At 36.4% G+C, this 21555-nt stretch overlaps 1 protein-coding gene across 1 annotated transcript in view; it reads left to right on the top strand.

The window, feature by feature from the left end:
• Nucleotides 1–21555, top strand: part of LOC100937994 (uncharacterized) — a 123902-nt gene that overhangs the window by 12448 nt on the left and 89899 nt on the right. Inside the window, exon 2 of the mRNA XM_024247049.3 lies at nucleotides 10070–10174. Within this exon, the coding sequence (XP_024102817.1) occupies nucleotides 10070–10174 (105 nt within the window). The remainder of the gene's footprint in view (nucleotides 1–10069; nucleotides 10175–21555) is intronic.

Here is a 21555-nt window from a genome sequence, read left to right as displayed (position 1 = left end):
TCTGTGAGGATAGGTGAATATGAATAATGATGATAGGAAGGATATATTAGTCTGATTGTTTAAGAGCATTTGCAATTTATGAAATGTATCAGGAAATGTAATGTTCTTGAAAAGGAATGGCTGAATCTAATTTAGGAATGAATATTAAAGGTTTAATAATGAAGAAGTAATTAGAAGTTCCATCTTCTAATCTAAATATGGAATCTCTTCTCTGTACTGGTACTAATTTTTATTATGATGGTTTGGACACAGTTCCATATTCAGCTTCTTTGTACTTTATTTTTGAATTATAAATGCCCAAACCTTAAAATTTATTCTGCAAGCCTAAGGATGATTCTTTGTATAGATATACCATTGTATAGATAATACCATAATTAATATAGCCATTCTAATGTTAATTACTATTTTAGTAGTTTCGAGGTTAGCTTTTGTTTTTTGCTATTATAAACACTCTGCTGTGAACATTTGTATACACACACCATGGTGAATATATGAGTAGATTTCTCTCTAGGGTGTATATTTAGTACAGTATTGCTGGTTCATGGAGTATGTATAGCTTCGCCTTCAATAGATAAGGACACACTGTTTCCCCAAGTGGTTGAACCAAGAATGGTATTATTTTAAGATTCTTTACTATAACTTCAAGTATTTGCTTAAAGTTTCTGGAGAAAGGGGAAAAAATGAGTTATACTATGGTATTGGATTTTATTATGAAATGAATTTAAAAATAACATCTAAAAAATGGAAACCCTATTTTTTGCAGTCATTGTTTTGAAAAGGTATCTCAATGTGGATAATATGAATTCTATACCATACATATTGAATGACTGGGCCTATGAACAATTATCCGTGTGGTTTCTTTTCTCTAAAATATTATTTAACAGCACTATAATAACTATTATTTAAAATATGTTATATATGTACAAATTTTTTACATATATGTGGCAAAATAAAAGTTTAAATCAGGCATAAAGACATAAAATGAAAAATGAAGTGTACTAATTCCTCTCCCTAAAGATCTGTTTTAGCTGCCTCATTGTTTCTTTTGTTTCCTGAAAAAAATTATATATATTTCTTCATATAAATAAATGGATCATAATGCACATTTTTTTATTCACTTTTTAACACCATGTATGATTCTTTCTGCTCAATGCTAAATAATATTGAATTGATTGGGTATATAATAATTTATTCAGGCAGACTGATATTTAGATTATTTTCCATTTTTTGTTATTACCAGTAATAGATTAGTGAGTACACTGGAAAATGAACCTTGCAATTTTTGAGAGTTTATTCATTTAAATTCCTAGCTATAAAATTACAGTTGAAACAGTACAAGCATTCTTAATTTTGATGCATATGGCAAAATTGCCCCCTAAAAAGTTGTTTTAATTTACATTTCTAACAACTGCTACTTGCCAACATTGTGTGTTGTCAGAATATTTTATCTTTACTGCTCTCATAGTTGAAAAATATAACTTATTTTAGTTTGCATTTATTTAATTATGAGTGAAGTTGAGCATGATTTCATTTGTTTTTCTTTCTCTGTCAACTGCCTGTTAATATCTTTTGCCTATTTTTCTACTAAGTCGCATTTTTTTAGTGATTTGTAAAACTTGTAAATTAAATAAATTAATGTTTTTGTCTATTATGTGTTGCAAATATTTTTCCCATTTTGTGGTTAATTTTTATATTTTGTTTATAATTTTTTGTGCATAAATTTTAATCTTCTTCGTGACTTTCAGGTTATATATAATTTCCAAATTGCTTAGAAGCCCATTTCCTGTGTTGCCATTTGTCTTGTAAATGTATAGTGATAGGTAAATTTAGTTCACATATAACTCAGCCTGTTTTCTTTCTTTTTTTCAAAGAAGTCTGTGAAAACACACCTAGGAAAAAAAAAATCACTGTAGACAGATGAATATGATAAATCTAATGAGTTTGGGTTGTCAAAAAAAATGTGTTTAACAATGTGTTTAACATTTAAATGATTCCTATTTCCTTTTTCCTTCAGGCGTCCTAAAAGTCAATAGGTGGGAAAGTTTTATTAGTAAAGAACATTATCTTACCAGACATAAAGTAATCCTTTTCTCCAGCCTTCCTTAAAACTGCTGGTCCTCACGTCACCTAAAACACCCTATCAGAGACTAGCAGATGTTCCAGCATCTCTATAAAATTTATTTGGTTAAATGTCGGCATGTGATAAATGAAATGAAATGAAATTGATTTATATGGACTTTTTCTATATTCTGTATTTGCCTTGGAAAGCATATAATAGATATTTTAATAGAACAGTTAAAGTATGATTTTATCAAAACACTTAAGGATGTCTAAATGAGTTAGTATATGAATATATATCCACACGAACCTAGTCCATACTTAGTCCTCAGCTAAAATGACTTCTAGTTTAACCCAAACTATAGTAAAGAGACTGAACAAATCTAAATAGAAACACTAAGTAGTGAAGAGCAACTAATCATGCAAGACTTTTTAAGTTTATATTCTTCCTTCCTATATGTTATAAAGTTATGTTAAAATTACTCAGTAAAATTATGTAGTGGAACATCAGATCTTAGCTGCAGCTTTTGTTCAGTAGGCTAGAAACTCAAAGCTACTAGACCGTACTTAGTTGGACACAAGAGATTCCATATTGTCCCCAAAGTAATCTTGCTTTCTCCAGAGCTCTCCAGCTCAGGCCTATATTAAAGCAACATCAGATCAGTTCTGACTGGATTTCATACTTTGAGTTTCTAGGGTTAAAAGGGTTTCGTATTAGAGAATTCTGCTAACTGTCCCATATCTGACATTTAAAGATGATCTAAATTTTCTCAAAGATTCTCAATTTTACAGCTTACTGTTTCTAATAGAAGCAGCTTGTTAAATATTTAACTAAATGTTACATAGTTTACATCCTTGTAAACATTTATCTTGTAAAAGAATTATTTTTTAAAAAGTCATAATTTTTAGAAACACTGTTCCATTTATAATGCTGCGAGAAAACTGCTTAGCGAGCTCTGCTTCTAGATGTTAAATATCAACTATAATACTTGTTAAATCAATACATTTTAAAATGTCCTTAAAGTGTTTAAGTTTCTTCTGTAAAATGTGTATTTCTTATTAAATTCTGGGATTGATTATTTATTTATTTATTTATTTATTTATTTATTATTACTATTATTTGAGATAGAGTCTCGCTCTGTTGTCCAGGCTGCAGTGCAGTGGCGCTATCTTTTCTCGCTGCAACCTCCACCTCCCAGGTTCAAGTGATTCTCCATCCTCAGCCTCCTGAGTAGTTGGAACTACAGGCATGTGCCACCACACCAGGCTAATTTTTGTATTTTTAATAGAGATGGGGTTTCACCATGTTGGCCAAGCTGATCTCGAACCCCTGACCTCAGGTGATCCACCTACCTCGGCCTCCCGAAGTGTTGGGATTACAGCCAACTGTACACTGCGCCTAGCCAAATTCTGGGATAATTTTAAAACATTTTGGACTGTAGTAATAAAATTTTATAGAACATGATATAGTTTATGCATCCACCAAAGAAAATGTCGAGTTACCAAATTAGTTAGAAGATGACTATAGAGTAAGTTATCACTTACCTGGCCCATACCATAAATCAATCCTTCTGCGTATCAGAATTTTTTAAATAGCTGAATAATAATTTTTTAAACGTTAAGATTTTAAACTGCCTTTAGAAATCCCTATGGGGTGATGTAACTATTATTTCCTCCACTCTTTAAGATAATATTGAAAATACTTTAGCACTTGGCTCAGATGAACTTTTGAAATGATATAACTATCATAAAATCTGAAGGCTGCTATAGATACAAATTTAGATTATGGGATCACAGTGCTCCATGATTCTCTTGTGTTTCTCTATATCTTGTAATCAGAGGCATTGACTTTGTTCCAAACTATCTTTTCTTAAATATTTGTAACTTGTAATAGCGAACAGCCTTGGAAGATTGAGATAATGTCTCCCTGCAGAGCAAAGAGCAGGTGTGCTTACTGTCCATTATAAAAGATTTGAGTGCCCTAAGCTCATTATCCTCTCCTGTAACACAGCTGCCGTGCATGCTGGTGTCACCTGGCTCTCTTCTTATTACCTGGTGGAAATTGGGGCATAAGGAATTGGTACTAATGCTGATGTTCTGATGACTGCTATTGCTGTAAATAACAAAGTCCTTTGTTTCTTACGCTGGATTATCCTGTCTCCCACTAGCATCCATGAAATTGTAGCAAGCTAATTTATTAGTCTGCAAGTAGGGTAAAACTCTCAGACCTTTACAGGTCTTGGCAAGATGATATAGGATAGTCATCAGCAAACTTTTTCTGTACAGGGCCAGATCGATAATACATGGTCTCTGTCACATATGTTTCTTTAATTTTTTTTCAACCCTTTAAAAATGTAAAGCCCTTTCTTAGCTTACAGGCCATCTGAAACCAGTCTTTGGGTTATATTTTGTTCATGGGATATAGGTTGCCGGCCTCTAATGTAGATCATGGGATCAAATGACTATTCTCCTCCCCCAGGAATTTCCCCAGAACTTCTCTCAAAATTATAATGGCTTGCTTTTCAAACATGCTTTTCTCATGACTATATTAAAATGAAACATGTATTGTTGCACGTCTGCTTGAAAATAAAATATGACTGCAAAATTAATTAGATAATAAGAAACAGTAGTATCTTCCTAAGTGATTTTTATATAACTTCAAGATAATTCAGAGGGCAAAATGCAATTAAAATTGCATCCAAAAAGAAAACAAGAAAGGAAGACAATATAAACAGAAAGCACTTCATAAAATGGTAGATTTAAATACAAATGTATCAGTAATTACATTAAATGTAAAAGAAGAAAATACTTCATTAAGTGACAAAGTCAATGCTGTACTGTTTACAAGCATGATGTTTAAATTGTGAGACTCCAGACAGAGAGGAAATCTGGCCAAACTCGTCCTTTTATCAGGAACCCACTCCGGTGATAACTAACCCACTCCCATCATAATGGCTTTGATCTATTCATAAGGGCTCTGCCCTCTTGACCTAATCGCCTCTTAAAGACCCCACTTCTTAATACTATTACAATTGTAACTACCCAATGGGTTCATTTTACCCACTGTCCAGATAAAGCCTATTATCATGACATGGGAATTGTAATAGTTTAATACATGTTAGATCAAGCTAAACAGGAGACAGGAATTTTATTATTACTTAAATCAGCCTCCCTGAAAATTCGGAGGCTATTTGAGGATAGTTTGACAGGCAGGGGTTTAGGGATTAGGAAATGCTGATTGGTTGGGGATGCAATCATAGGGGTGTGGAAAACAGCCCTCCTGCACTGTGTCTGCTTCTGTGTGGGGGCCATAGGACTGGTTGAATCCAGAATTGCAGGTCCAGATGGGGCTATCTGGTAGTCAGAAGTGCAAAAGCCTGAAAAGACATCTCAGAAAATCAATACAGGAATAATCGAAGAAGTTAACAAATTTCATGACTTCTGGAATAATGGCTGGTAATCATTTATACCTGTATTTTAGCAGGATTCAGGCCCCTCTCATCTTCCTAATCTGCTGGCCTTTCATTAGTTTTATAAAGGTGGTTTAGTTTTGGGGAAGTGTTATTTTCATTTAAACTATAAATTAAATTTATCCCAAAGTTAGCTTGGCCTACACCCAGGAATGATCAAGGGCAGTTTGAGGTTAAAGGCAAGATGGTGTTGGTTAGATCAGATCTCTTTCACTGTCATAATTCTCTCAGTTATAATTTTTGCAAAGGCAGTTTCACAATGGCAATTAAATTTCAAATGAGTTTTGGCAGGGACATTCAAACCATAGCAGCAAACTATAAGGTAAAAGCATTTGTAAAAATAAAATGTATGCTTCATAATGACAAAAATACTAAGCCACCATGAGGGTATAAAATATATGTGTATCTAATTATATAGCATCAACATATACAAAGCATTACTCTGAACTGGGTCATGTGCTCCCTACGAGGACTCGCTATGGATGAGAAAAGTCAGGGTCAGCCTCACCAGGACCTCATAGCATAGGAAATAATGATTCTCCAAAGGGATGGATGCTGGTAAACAAACTGAACCGCATCATGAAGTCCTTTTCATTTTATCATCTTCATCTATAGCAGTGCTTTTCAACTTAGGCTGCCTTATAGAATCAAGTAGTGATCTTTTCAAAAATACTGATGCAGAGACCTTCCCTAGACCAATTAAATCAGAGTCTTAGAGGAAGGGAGGAGGGCATTGATAGTATTGTTTAAGCTCTCCAGGTGATTTTAATGTGCTGTTTCAGTGTTGAGAAGCACTGAGTTACTATGTAAATCATGGAGGTAATATTTAGGGCAGTAAATAGCAAAAATATTTATAGATATTAATCTGTTTTTCCATGTGAGTTTTGTAGTTACCCAACATAAAAACTGTTGTTTTTTAAATTACAGATCATTACAACCTGTGGTTCCAATTAAAGATTTTAAAGAGAAGAGTTTAATCCTGCAACAATTGGTTAGTCCTTCTTAACTAAGAGGTACCTTTACCAGTTCTTGATCACCAAGGTAATCAGAGTTAAGTTAGCTACATTACCACATGAAAAACAGTCAGCTGGTTCACACAACTGCTTTAAACCCATAGGAAATTGATTCATTAGCATTTCCTAGATTAGAAATTGGCCAACACCATTATCAACAATATAGGTGATAGATGGTGCTCTACAAGGAATTTTCTGAAAGATAACCTACTTTCTCATTAGTTATAACTACATTTTAAATGCTATCTCTTTCTCAAAAGCCAAAGCTACCCTTCTGGAAGTACAAAGGATCAGAATTCAGGCAGGACTGTCATGTGATGTCATGTGTCAAGTTCTGTAACTTCAGATAACTCAACTTGCAATGGCAACAGCCATTTCTGAGTTCTAACACCATTTTAGTAGATAGATGCTAATATTGTACTAATAGATGCTAATGTGGGGTTAATCCAATATGTTATGCTCACCCTTTGTGAGGAGTAAAAATGGCCATTCTCTTTTTTTTTTTTTTTTTTTTGAGACGGGGTCTTGCTCTGTTGCCCAGGCTGGAGTGCAGTGACACGATCTCAGCTCACTGCAAGCTCTGCCTCCTGGGTTCATGCCATTCTCCTGTCTCAGCCTCCCAAGTAGCTGGGACTACAGGCACCCGCCACCACCCCTGGCTAATTTTTTGTATTTTTTAGTAGAGATGGGGTTTCACTGTGTTAGCCAGGATGGTCTGGATCTCCTGACCTCATGATCCGCCTGCCTTGGCCTCCCAAAGTGCTGGGATTACAGGCGTGAGCCACCACACCTGATCTTTTTTTTTTAGACAGGGTCTTGCTCTGTCACCCAGGCTGGAGTACAGTGAGGTGAACATGGCTTACTGCAGGCTCAAGTGATCCCCCTGCCTCAGTCTCCCAAGTACCTGGGACCACAGGCATGTACCACTACACCCAGCTAATTTTAAAAAATTTTTTGTAGAGACAGGATCTCACTTTGTTGCCCAGGCTGGTCTCAAGCTCAAGTGATCCTCCTGTCTCAGCCTCCCAAAGAGCTGGGATTACAGGGATGAGCCACCATGCCCAGCCCATTCTCTCTTTTAATGTTAGTATAACTATACATTTGTAAGCAGCAGCATGGCATAGTGAAAAGTAACTTTTAGGATCAGATATGCCTGGAATTAAATTCCATTTGCTATTTATCAACTATGTGGTCTTGAGCAGGTTAACCTGTTAGTGCCTCACTTTCCTCCACTGTAAAATAAGAATACAACCCATCTTGCAGTGTTGTGAGGATTAGGAATGATAGCTATCAATCTTCTGCCATTTTGCTTCAGAATTTTACAAAATTATACAAGTAAAAAAAATGAGTAAATATATTCTCCTTACAAACAAATTTAGAATTACAAAATATGAAATTATTTGCTGACCCTATCCCTTCCCATGTTGCCAGTAGTAACCACTAATGTTAGTTTGGTGCATACTGATAGACTAAATATACAAATGGACAAGGACCAGACCACATATGTCAGTAGAACTCGGACACACAACGTCTGCAGCAACCAGCCTGGGAAGCCAAACCACAAGCTCTGATACAGTTGTTTCTGAAGTGTCAGTGCTTGGTCAATGACTGTCAGCTTTTAACTCAGGACCAACCAGACAAAGCCAAATGTACTCCCCAAACCAATCACATAAGATGGCTCACTTGTAATTACCCACCTCTAGCTTCCAAAACCAAGTTTCCAATTGTAGCATTTGTGAATGTTCCCTCTTTTCACTATAAAGCTTTTCATTTCTGCTTTGGCTGCCTGTGAGTATCTGCCAAACACAAGTGATGGTGTTTGACTCCTTTGTTTTAGTAAGCAATGAATAAATAGCCTCTGATTGTTCTCATTTTGGGTGGTCTCTGTTTATTTCCATGGTATGGTTCCAGTCTTTTTATTGTGGAAATATAGATGGACATTTATATGTGTATATCCCTGGGAAATATATACCATTTTGTGGATTTTTAAAAGCAAAAATGTTACACGTATTGTTTTATATCTTGTTTTTTTTCCTCAAAAATGTCCAGGAAATCTATGCATGTTAATTCATCTCGATTATTTTAACTGGACAGAGGTAGTAATATTTGTCTTGGTGTCTTTAACACAGCTCTGTGGTGCTGCCTACTTCAGTGCTTGCTTTCCTGTCTGTGTCTTTCACAGAGACGTTCTTTTTACCTTTACACCCCCATCCTACTTCCCTGTCACCCGCATCCCCAGCTTACTCCTTTAATACATATCCTTTGAACTGCAGTCGATTCGCCATGAGTTTGGCTGGCTGTCTTCTTCCTTCATGGCTGCTAGTAATGACTGTTCAGTGGCTGTTTCTTCAGCTGTGCAAAGTTGGAACATGTCTGGGAGTTCAACGGCATTGGTTTCTGGTTGGTATATGTCCTGGTTATTGCCTGTTCAATTTCCTCATTACTGACTGTGAGAAACTACAAGTCTTACTCATGCTGGATTCTTTCACCTTGAGTCAGTTTTCAGTTGTATGTAAGAAATTTTTTCCAATGAATTAAACATACCAACCTTAGAAACTGGCTTGTGAAGGAAGTAAAATAAAGTCAAATGCTTCATTTATCTTTGCTTTCACCAAATAATTTGGGTAAACTTTGCAGTCACCCAGATAATGTCCCTCCTGGTAAATACCAAAACATTCAGAATTAGGACACCTGATGGTAAGGACTAAGAAGAATCACTTTTAAGATCTGCCCATTTGCATGGGCTGCTAAAGCCTCTAGATGATGTAAGAACAATTTAATGAAGTGATACTAGTGTAGACTCTGGGATAATATAGCTTGCATGTGTTTTTTGTTGTTGTTTTGTTTTGTTTTGCGACAGGGTATTGCTCTGTCTCCCATACTGGAGTGCAGTGGTGTGATCTTGGCTCACTGCAACCTCTGCCTTCTGGGTTGAAGCGATTCTTGTGCCTCAGCCTCCAGAGTAGCTGGGATTACAGGCATGTGCCACCACACCCAGCTAATTTTTGTATTTTTAGTAGGGACAGGGTTTCGCCATGTTGGCCAGGCTGGCCTCATGTGATCTGTCTGCCTTGGCCTCACAAACTGCTGGGATTATAGGTGTGAGCCACCGTGCCTAGCCTAACCTGCATTTGAATCCTCATTCCTCTGGTTTAATGAACTTGGGCAAATTTTATAACTTCTTTGAGTCTAAGTTTTCTCATGTTTATAATGAAGATGAAATTACTTACCTTTGTAAGTAATGTTTGTTAGGAAAATCTTTTCCTCTACCCTCTTAGGTTCAGTTCTTGAGGGCCTGGGAATTAAACTTAGACAAAACATAGATTTTTATTCACGCAGGAGCACACAGAAAAATGTGACTCTAAACAACTAAAGATGGGGGTTTATATACCTAATGTAATAGGGGAGCGGTTACTTAATGGGGGAGAAGAAAGGGGGAGTAAAGCCTTCTATGTAGGGAAGAACAAATGAGTATTTAGGGGAAGAAATGAAAAAGAAGAAAGTTTGTGATAATGTTTGTTTATGCAGGTGCAAGTGGTTCTTCTCTGTCTTCTTTCTAGCCAGTAAAATTCTCCAGAAGAGGAGATTTATGGCAGCCTCACTCCCAGTAGTTTCTGCATTTAGGGAGATAAGGTAAGTTCTGAGAAGGCTTTTTTCTGCATCTGTTGAATTTCAAATGTCTTTAGAATAATCTTTATATCAACTCTGGGGGTCTCAGTGAGTCCCCACAGGTTGTTGTGAAAATAACTAAGGTAATATGGCAAAACTGTTAAGTTAGCACTCCATAAATATTTGCTTTTATTATTATTTGAAAACTAGTCTTTCTACCTTGATGCCAGTAGCAGATGGGAAATTATGGTGATTTTTATTTCTAACATTGATCCATTTTACAGATCAGCCAGTCTGCTTAATTCCTGGGTCAGCATTTCCTATGCAATTACCCAAGTGCTGATTCATTGCTTTTTCTCATATTCAATTAAACTCCCCATCAACTTTTCCAAATCAGTTTCTTCCTGACTGTTGACTTAGAATTCATTGCAGTTGTCCTAAATAATTTGAGCAACTCAAGAAAATTAACAACTGCTGAGATCTGTTTCTACCTTTCCTAAGTTTCTCTTCATTCCCTTTCAATACCCTGGGATGTCACTCAAGTCTCTTTTTAAACCTATATCCGTTTCACCTCATTTGGCTTTTTGCCTATCAGAGGTGAAACAAAAAAGTGAAATCTTTGCTTGTGGAATCCTCTCATGTCATTAATTGTTTATAAATGTTTAGTATTTAAAGGGCCACTAAGGGCCAGTGGGGAAAATGAATCTTATGGATGGATATCATCATTTTTTGCTACTTAATAATGTCATGGACTTTCATATGAGATTTCTGTAACTGGAATGAGAAAAATCCTAATAAGTTTAGGATGGGTCAGAAGATTTGTGCAATGGAGTGAATGTGTGCTTCCCAAATTTCATATGTTGAAACTATAATCCCAATGTGATAGTAGTTGGTGGAAGGGCCTTTGGACAGTGGAGCCCTCATGAGTGGGATTAGTGCTCTTAAAAGAAGAGACCAGGGAGCTAGCTAGCTGTCTTTCTGCCATATGAGGGTACAACGAGAAGCTGGCATTCTGCAACCAGAGGAGGACCCTCACCAGTCCCTCATCATTTTAGCACTCTGATCTCAGACTTCAGTCTCCAGAACTGTGAGAAATAAATTTCTATTGTTTATGTCACCCAGTTTATAGTACTTTGTTATAGAAGCTCAAATTGACTAAGATAATTTGGATATTAGGTTATATTGCTTGCAGGAGGTATGTAACTTCTTGAAACATGAAAACTCTCTGTGTTGTGTTCTGCTGCCTAAATCCACCAGATAAATATTCGGTTTACTTTGCTTGGGAAAACTGTTACTCAAATGTTCTCTGTACAAATGCAGAAGAGTAAAAAACAGGCTAATTATTTCCCCATTTTATATCAGTAATTGCTATTTTATTTGTCAGTGTTTCATTATGATTTAAACAATTGGTATATTGATATAATTATTTACTAGTTGCTAAAAATACATGCTGCATCTTATGAAAATACATTTAAAAAACACTTGAATTGGTCATTTGACATGAAAGCATCATTCGATTTTGAATTCAGAGACTAAGTTGCCAAAGAGGAAAATATTTAATACCATTCCCTGAAGGCTAGTAAGTTTATAATGAGCAGGATCACCAGAGGGAGTAAATTTAGAGCTGAAAACCACTCACTGATTCTGTAGTATACTTGAATAAAATGAGATCACTGTCCATCTAGCTGGCCAAATAGCTTGGCACAATATGGAAGAAGGAACTAGTTTGGCAGCCTTGGGAAATATGATTATTATAAAAAATTTTAATATTTTTAATTAAACCATCAATTCATTTTAAAACCAGGATACTTCCTCATTTGATTAAGTTTTTTATACTAGAAAATTAGAATTGTGACTATGTGTATCAGAATAGAGATGAACTTCAGGCTCTTTTTGATGTGGAATTTGTTCCTGGTTTACTGGCAGCTATTTCAAGACTTGGGGTTCTAGAAGACCTTTTTCTTAAGTTTTCTCTATCTCCTAGGAAAGAAGTTGAATCCTAAAATGTCATTTAAAAGAGTGCCAACTCAAATTAGAACATCATTTACAATAAAAGACAGTAGGTAAGGTTTACAACTGTAATTACCTGGGTAATTCAGGATAGGAAGCACGACTTTTTCTAAACTGTCAAAGATAATTAAGAGGTTATGGACTCAGTTAGCCTGAATTATCCCAGTGGTTCACTGTACAATTCAAATATACATGGTGACTCTAACTCCATACTTATAATTTTAGGGCTTATTTTGGAAAAAAAAAAAAAAGCCTTTTCAAGCTTTGAGATACATTACTTAAAACTGCAGAGCCTCTTCTTGAAGACCACTGAAGCTAACAAGCATATATTTCCTTGCTTGTTGAGGTCTTCAAGAGCCTGATGATTATTCCTAGATTCACGTATTATACACAACTAACCATTTGTCCAGTAGTACCTTATTTTCTCCAGCTAACAGATGAAGAGTCTGAAAATCTGTTCTCTTAATTGAACAACTGTCTCGCTCAGAACTCACTGGGATAAAGCCAATTGTTCACAAGACAGAAGTCAGGAAGGGGCCTGACTTCTGAATGACTGATGATCCATATCTTAGCACAGAGAGTTTGACATAAAAGGGTCCCATGAACTCTAGGTAAGGCAGGTAGCTAACCTTGAAAGCCTGATTAGAAGTGACACCTGGATGGCCTGTCCCTACTGGCCTGCTATTCAAGGGGAGAGGTGAGGCAAGAGCCCAGTAAGGAGGCCTGGCAAAGGTGAGGCAAGATTCATTTCTCATGGGGTATCGGAATAGAATGAAAAACAGGACCAAGGCAGAAGCTCAGTTAAATAAACCAGTGCCACAGACTCAACCAAGATTGAATTCTGATACCACAGACACCAAGGAGCCACACAGAACTCCTCTCCAGCTTCCCCAAACCTGCTTTTCTGCCTTTGCCATTTCAGTAAATGGCACCACCATCCATTTTCCCCAGGTCTCCCATGCTAGACATGTTACTTTTTTTATCTCTCAGCTCCAAATATCTGCTCTCTGCTTTCATAATAAAGTTTGACTGCATATTAAAACTGTAGCAAAAACATTGGCAGACTAAAAGCTGGTTTCATTTCCTTAAGGGTAAAAAGAACTTAGTTTTACAAATATGGGACCCATCTCCACACTTTGAAAGGGGTCGGAAATATTTGTTTTATGTCCTGAGGTTACAAATAAGGGGTGATACTCCTCCTCATAGATTTATTAGAATCTCCCTTCTAATACTAAAAATAAAAGGGAAAATTCCATATTAAAACAGGCTAATTATTTATATCCAGCATACAGATATCGGCTGGAAAACCTTTATTTTTGAAGGAACGTACTTATGTAATTTCCAAACATAAGAAAAACAGTGGGCTTTGCTCTCTTTTTTTGCTGGTTAGTTTTGCTAATTACTTGAGCCTTCTGGCAAGAACATTGAAATGATAATTTTATCAGTTTAGTCACCTTTTGTCATATGTGAAAAACGAGTTACTGACAGTTGTCAGTCAGTCTGCCTTATTCCTCTGGTTGGTGTGAAACAAAGTGGTGCAGAGAATTTTAGACTGTTGCTGCCATTTGTGCTCCAAATGATAGCATATTCCTGATTTTCAATAACCAGATAAGGATGGACTTTTCTTGCCTGTGCCACTAAATATCATTCCTAATAAAACACCAAAGTTTATCATCTTTTGGTAAACATAGAGAAACTCTATTCAAGATTGGTGCACATCTACTTGTAATTAGAATTAGTTAATGAGACTAAGCATTCTAAATGTCCTGCTTCACAGCAGGTACTATGGGGAATTGAGTTCATTTGGTAATATATTTTGATTTTGTCTGATTTCTAATAAGACTGATGAACTACCCCCTAAACATTTTTATTAGCACATAGTATGTGTCAGCTCTTGGGGTTGATACCATGAAGAGTAAGATACAATCTCACTACCTAGAAATGAGCCTACCCAAATAGAGACTCTTTTTAATGTTTTCAACCCATGAAAACATTTTTGAGGGGATTCTACTGAAGAAGCAATGGAGACATCCATTGGAGGTTAACAGTATTCCTTTGAGTGGTGTGATTAAAGGGGCTTTTATATTTTCCAAGTTTTTAGTTTGTTTGTTTTGCAGAAAATGGATTTAATGTTCTATAAGTGGGAAAATAAAGATTTTTTAAAGTGATAAACAAGGACTTATATTCTTTTTCACAATAGAATGCTTAGTGAGTATTTGTTAAATGAATGAGTATATTTTTCAAATTCTCTAACTTTTTTCCTAGTGTCTTTAAAAACAATAAGGGCATTTATTTTAGGTCTAAATAACTCCCCAAATTTCCTTTAAGGGAGGTATTCTGAAAACTTTATCTTCAACATTTGAAAACCCCTGATGATAAGTAAAGAGCTTGATAAATTCTGTGGATGTTATATTGTACCCAAAGGATAAAGAAGGTGAATTTGTTTTCCCCTTCGGATTTTTAGAACATTCTCAAAATAAACACTATTTGCATGTAGGACATAAACACAGCCTGAGTGTCATCATCTAACCTGAACTAATATGAATTGCTACAGTTTTTCCAAACTATCTTGATGGAATAGATTAGAGAAGAGAATGCAAAAAAAAAATGTCTGTCTAAGCTGTAGGGTGTAAAGATAAGTAAATGTAATGAAAAGCAACCTTAAGTTACTGGAACAATTTGATCTTAATCTACGGATGGAAGATTTCAAAACATAGTCTAGCTTAGATGGCTGGACTTGTGAGGGCTAATGAGCCCAGTGTTCCAAACTTAGATAGTCCATTCACCTTCTTTATTTTTTTTAGCCAGTGACTGTGTTGCTAAACTGGTCAAACTTCCTACACAGAGGTTCCATGGTCTTGAGGAAAATGATGTAATAGAAACACGAAACACAATATAATCAGGAGAAAAGAGTTCAAAATATAAGCTTTAATAATAGTGGGTGGGAATGCTTTGACATCAATACTGGGAGCAGATCCAGAGAGGGCTGGTGGTAGTTGTTGGTAAAATTCCAGAGAGTTAACTATATGACATGAATTTTACTAAATTAGTCAATTTATTGAGAAAATAGAACTGGAAATATTTAAGATTTTAACATCATGAGAAAATTGAATGTGAATGATTGAATGATTCGTTTAGCAAGTGTCTTAATTCTACTGAATGGATATATGTTACTGAGACATTTAGAGTCCTACTGAAGAAACAAGAGACCCACACAACAAACTAAATAAAAGGTGTATTATATGCCTTTTATGAACCAGTCAAGTCCTCTTTCTGCCATGTTTTGCTCTAGAAGCTGCTATAATAGGTTTGGACCAGCATCTTGTTGATACAACTGGACAACAGTCACCTAAGCCCCAAACATTTACCTACAACTTCCCATGTCTTTGTTTTTTATTTGCTTGTCTCTTGCCTGTGCAGAACTTCTCTAATGCCATGGTGGAGGCCAGAAGAACTGCTCAGACACACGCATGTGCAATCAGGAAGTGCAGGGGAGGTATTGCCAGTAGGGTCATCTTTAATCAATGGAGGCCAAGAACTCATAATTAAATATTTTTTCTTTTCACCTCAGGTGGATTTTCTGAGATGCATTTCATAAGACTCATTATAAGATCCTGGTAAGACCTAGCATCAGTTACCCATAGTGGTGGCCAATTCAATAAGGCATTTTTGAACTCATTGTCCCTCCTTCTGTGTCCTACTCTCTTATGTCAGTTATGCTTCTTGGGATTATTGCCCAAATAAACTACCAATATGCAAACCTATGTCTTAGCCTTATTTTGAAAGACTAATGTCAGACCAGGGGAGGGAGAAATCAATGTGATAATGAAGCCATAGCCTAAGAACAGTAATTGCAAAGAGAAGTGAAAAGATAGATTTGAGAGACAGAATCAATATAAGAGGCCAGGCACAGTGGCTTACGCCTGTAATCCCAGCACTTTGGGAGTCCAAGGCAGGCAGATCACGAGGTCAGGAGACCGAGACCATCCTGGCTAACAAGGCGAAACCCCGTCTCTACGAAAAAATACATAAATTAGCCGGGCATGGTGGCAGGCGCCTGTAGTCCCAGCTACTTGGGAGGCTGAGGCAGGAGTGAACCTGGGAGGCGGAGCTTGCAGTGAGCCAAGATTGTGCCACTGCACTCCAGCCTGGGCAACAGAGCAAGACTCTGTCTCAAAAAAAAAAAAAAAAAAAAGAATCAATATAAGAAAGATAGGACTTAGTAATGAAACAATGAAGACTGACAATAATCTGCTCAGATGGTCCAATAATGAGTTCTATCCTAGATAAGGCCATAACTTTAGTGGGATGCCCAGTAGGCAATTGGAGCTAAGATGCAGGAATCAAGTGAGAGTTGAAATCTTGAGGATGAATGAGTTCTTTTTTTTTCTTTGAGAAGTGAGTTCAGTAGCATGATCACAGCTCACAGCAGCCTTGACCTCTAGGGCTCAAACGATCCTCCCACCTCAGCCTCCTGAGTAGCTAGGACCACAGATACGTGCCACCACTCTTGGCTAATTTTTTTTAAAAAAACATTGTAGAGATAGAGTCTCCCTATGTTGCCCAGCCTGATCTTGAATGCCTTGGCTCAAGTGGTCTTCCCATCTCAGCCTCCCGAGATGCTGGGATTACGGGTGTGAACCACCATGGCAGGCCATGAATGAGTTCTTGAGAAAGAAGACTTTATGAAGAGATGGCCAATGGGCTATAGACTGAATTTCAGACAATGGTCAGATTTCAGAAGTCCAGAGGAAAAAGAAAGGACAGCTACTGAGCACTCAGGAAAACAGACAAGTTTAGAGCTATGTGTAATGGTGGATGAGCGGGAAGAACATACAGTTCCATTCCACCATCAGGTCAGAGAACAGACTGAAGAGGCTCAAGACGGAAATAGAGAATAGACAGTGAAGAGATGGAGACAGTAATGGAGATGGTTCACTGAGCAGACGAATGCAGAGGGAGATAGTTCACTCTTGACAAGTAACAAGCTTGTTAGTAATGAACTAAAGGAGAAAAGTTAGAAGCATGTAGATCCGAGTATGGTAATTTTTGTCAGGATTTATAAAATGGAAAAAAAAACTAATGGAGAGAACTTTCATAGAAAAAAATCCCAGTTTTAAAATTTTCAAATAAAATTTGCTGAAATTAATCATCGATTACATAGAAAATCTAATATGTGTCTTACTTTTACACACTTATGCATTTTTTATACTTAAGAACACTTATTTTTAAAAAAGATGAACACTCTTCTCTAAGATGTTGGTCCACAGAACAGCACTATTGAAAAGTAGCTCTCTTCCAGAAAATATTGGAAGAATTCCACTTGAATAAATATTGCATAACTCAGTGCCTACTTTTACATACCCATATTTGTGTTAAGCTAATCCTAGTTTCTAAAAAAAGGTTGTTGTACTGCTGAAAAGCATTTCTGAAATACTGCCAACCCCATCTTGTGATTGAAGTTTTTTGGTATAAAACAGGTTAGGGGGTGAGATGCCAAGCAGGTATTTAGAGAGAGAGTTTGAATTTGATTTTTTTATATTTGAATAAATCATGGTTTAGATCCCCAACCCCCAGGCTGCGAACCCTTGATCTGAACTGGGAGTCCCCAACCCCCTGCTGGTCCGTGGCCTGTTAGGAACTGGGCCACACAGCAGGAGGTGAGTGGGGGCGAGTAAGCATTACTGCCTGAGCTTGGCTCCTGTCAGATCAGCAGTGGCATTAGATTCTCATAAGAGTATGAACCCTGTTGTGAACTTTGCATATGAGGGATCTAGGTTGTACGCTCCTTATGAGAATCTAATGCCTAATGATCTGAGGTGGAACAGTTTCATCCTGAAACCATCCCCCACCCCTCCTGTCATGGAAAAATTGTTTTCAATGAAACAGGTTCCTGGTGCCAAAAAGGTTGGGGACTTCTGGTTTAGACAATCTGTTTCTGCAAAAATGTTTTCAATATGCAATCTGGTCATTTTCTACTTTTTCCATTGAATATTTTCTTTCTGGTCATTTTTAACCATCTACTTTAAATATAGATGACATTTTATCATAGTGTGTTTAGATTTTAGCATCCATTATCCTTCCAGGGTGTGTTTATTATCTGTTGGACTTTCACTTTGGATTAAACAGTTACTATATGAATGAAATTTGAGACAGTGACTAGCTGCCCGGAGAATGAATGAGCCTTATAAACTAAATATTGTTTATTTAATGCCTTGTTATAAACCTTTTGTTTATCCACATAATATAACTGTGACAATCAAACTATAATTTACGGAAGTTTTTTTCTTGTTTCACATTCTCATGACTATCATATCTGGTTTCAATTGATATTAAGCGATGGATGAGTTCCCTGTTGCTTTTTAACTTTTTTTATCAATAAGGAACTTGGATTTCTTGTGCATTAAGAACAAATACTACATAGGCACCAAGATGAGGAACAACAAAAAATTAGGACAAATAAAGATTCACACCAAAAAGAAAATTAAAATAATATATGGAATATTTGTCAGTCTGCAAGTTGAGTAAGCAAAACTAAAAGATATAAAAGTTTAAAAACAACAGAGAACTCATCCATTGCTTAATATCCATTGAAACCAGATATGATAGCCATGAGATCTTTTTTAAAAGGAGGGAATAAAACGTTTTGCAATTCTATCAGAGAGAACCACTGTTGACATTTTTGTTTACATGATACTATAATTTTTTGGTATGCCTATATATAAATAATTTAAAACATAAATGGTATCATTTGGGAAGGTTAGGAAATAACCTTCCCAAACTTGCTTTTTTCGTAGCGTCTATTATATACGTATAATCCTACCCTAATATTGTCCTATAATATGATTGATATTGGGCACATAATGGATGTACTAGTCCTTTACTGTTGAATGTTTAGAGTATTTCCAGTGCTTTGATGAATAGCTGTATAGTCAAATCTTTCCCAATTTCTTAACTAACCCTTTAGGATATAGCACTGTTATTTCTTTATTAGATAAAACTCTTATTTTCAAGCAACAGAAACCCCCTTGAGCTTAACAAATATGTTAGAAAAACACAGGAATATCTTGAGGAATCAAAGGACAAAGATGGAGCTGGAAACATTCTCTTGACTTCTATGTATGCTGCTCTCTGCATTTCTGATTCATTCCCTTACCCTTAACCAACAGTTTTCCTCTGCTTCTTACTACATTGATGAAAACATGGCCAAGACTGCCAAGTTTATATGTCATAGGTCCAGTTATCCTGAGAAAAACAAAATCAATCCCAATCCTTTCTTAGCTCCCTTCCCCACTCACTATTCCAAATTTTCAGAATTATCAGATGTTCACCTTGGCACAATCAACTGGGTCCAAGGGCTGATGTTTGATGAACGTGGCTGCCACGTTTTAACCTATGGCCATGCAAGTGATCAGGAGAGGCTGTTCAGAAGTAAAGGAGAGGATGGACAAACAACCTATAAATACTATTACATTCTCATCACTTATACTCATTCTTATTTGGAGATATTTGTTGCAATAAATTGACACAGTTAAACTAGTAAAAGGAAATTCTTTTTGGTTCATTCATTAGTGAGGATAGTTTTTTCTAAGATTAAATTTGCTTTATCTGACAGTGGGCTGTAACTCCTTCCCGTGTTTTTGAACTGCAGATCTACAAAAGAGATATCATCTGCCAAAAGCACTCTAGTTTGATTCAACTGGAAAATTATCTATTTTCTTTTTTTATATGTATATGTATTTTATTATACTTTAAGTTCTAGGGTACATGTGCACAACATGCAGGCTTGTTACATATGTATACATGTGCCATGTTGGTGTGCTGCACCCATTAACTGGTCATTTACATTAGGTATATCTCCTAATGCTATCCCTCCCCCAAAACCATAATAGAAAATTATATGATAGAAAAAGGTCTTAAAATTTGTTGATTGTTCTCAACTAAACTTACTTCTGTGTAACATCATCTTTCTCACATAATAAATTTTATGGTTATTATAGGAAAAGTAATTCTAGTGTTTAAGAAAAGGACATTAATTTTTACAGAGAATAAATCATAACCAACTTAAAGTAAATCTGAATTTTCTATGGACACTCATTATACAACTAGAAGTGTTTCCACCGGAGAGTAAAATCTTCCAGTCAAGCACATTAAAAACTTGTGGAGGGAAAGGAATTAATAGGGTAGAAGGCCTAAGGCAAATCAGGTGTTATAGAATTTCACTGGTTTTCTGTTTTCTAGAAATGCCTACATTGTTACATGAGACTGGAATCTCTACATTTTGTCAGTTCTCCTATTCTCTACTGTAATAGTTATCTAAGACTGCATAACAAATTGCCCCCAAATTTAGCAGCTTATGTGACAACCGACATTTATCACACACAGTTTCTCATGGTCAGGAATCCAGGAGGGAGTTAACTGGGTGGTTCTGGCTCAGTCTTTCATAAAATTGCAGTTAAGCTGTCAGCTGTGGCTGCAGTCCTCTGAAGGCTTCAAAGCTCACTCATTTGGCTGTTAAAAGAAAGGCTCATTTCTTTACAACATGGGCATCTCTATGGGGTTGCTCATGGCACAGGAGCTGGGCTTCCCCCAGAACAAATTATCTGAGAGAGAAGAGGGGATGGAGCAGAAGATACACTGCCTTTTATGGCCTAGTCTTGGGAGTGACAAACCATCACTTCGGCCATTTTCTGTTAGTTGCACAGATCAACCCTAATATAATGTGGGAGGGATTACATAGGATGTGAATACTAAGAGGTGGGAATCATTGGAGGTCATCTTAGGGGTAGGATCCCACATATACCATCATCAGATATTAAAAATTTTTCTTATAACTTGAGATGTATTTGCATCTTTAGAACTCTATTATTTTTCTTCTTGATATTCACAGTAATCTTACAAATCAACTCTAATTTTACAGTTTGAGCACAGAGACTAAACAAAAACAGGTCAATTGAATATTTATCTGTATTCAGGCTATTGTTCATTCATTCATTCAACAATTAATTATTGAGCTCAGGGCAATATGCTTTCTTTATTGTACTAATATGTCACCCCTGTGTTGTATCCCCTTCTTTTTATTTTATTTTACTTATTTATTTTTATTATCTTTTTATTATACTTTAAGTTCTAGGGCACATGTGCACAACGTGCAGGTTTGTTACATAGGTATACATGTGCCATGTTGCTTTGCTGCACCCATCAACTTGTCATTTACATTAGGTAATTCTCCTAATGGTATCCCTCCCCAAGCCCCCTAACCCCCGACAGGTTCCCGTGTGTGATGTTCCCCTCCCTGTGTCCATGAGTGAGAACATGCGGTGTTTGGTTTTCTGTCCTTGTGATAGGTTGCTTAGAATGATGGTTTCCAGCTTCATCCAGGTCCCTGCAAAGGA

This window comes from Pongo abelii, chromosome 4 (assembly GCF_028885655.2).
Source record: "Pongo abelii isolate AG06213 chromosome 4, NHGRI_mPonAbe1-v2.0_pri, whole genome shotgun sequence".
NCBI classification, from domain to species: Eukaryota; Metazoa; Chordata; class Mammalia; order Primates; family Hominidae; genus Pongo; species Pongo abelii.
This window is presented reverse-complemented; position numbering and strand designations above follow the sequence as displayed.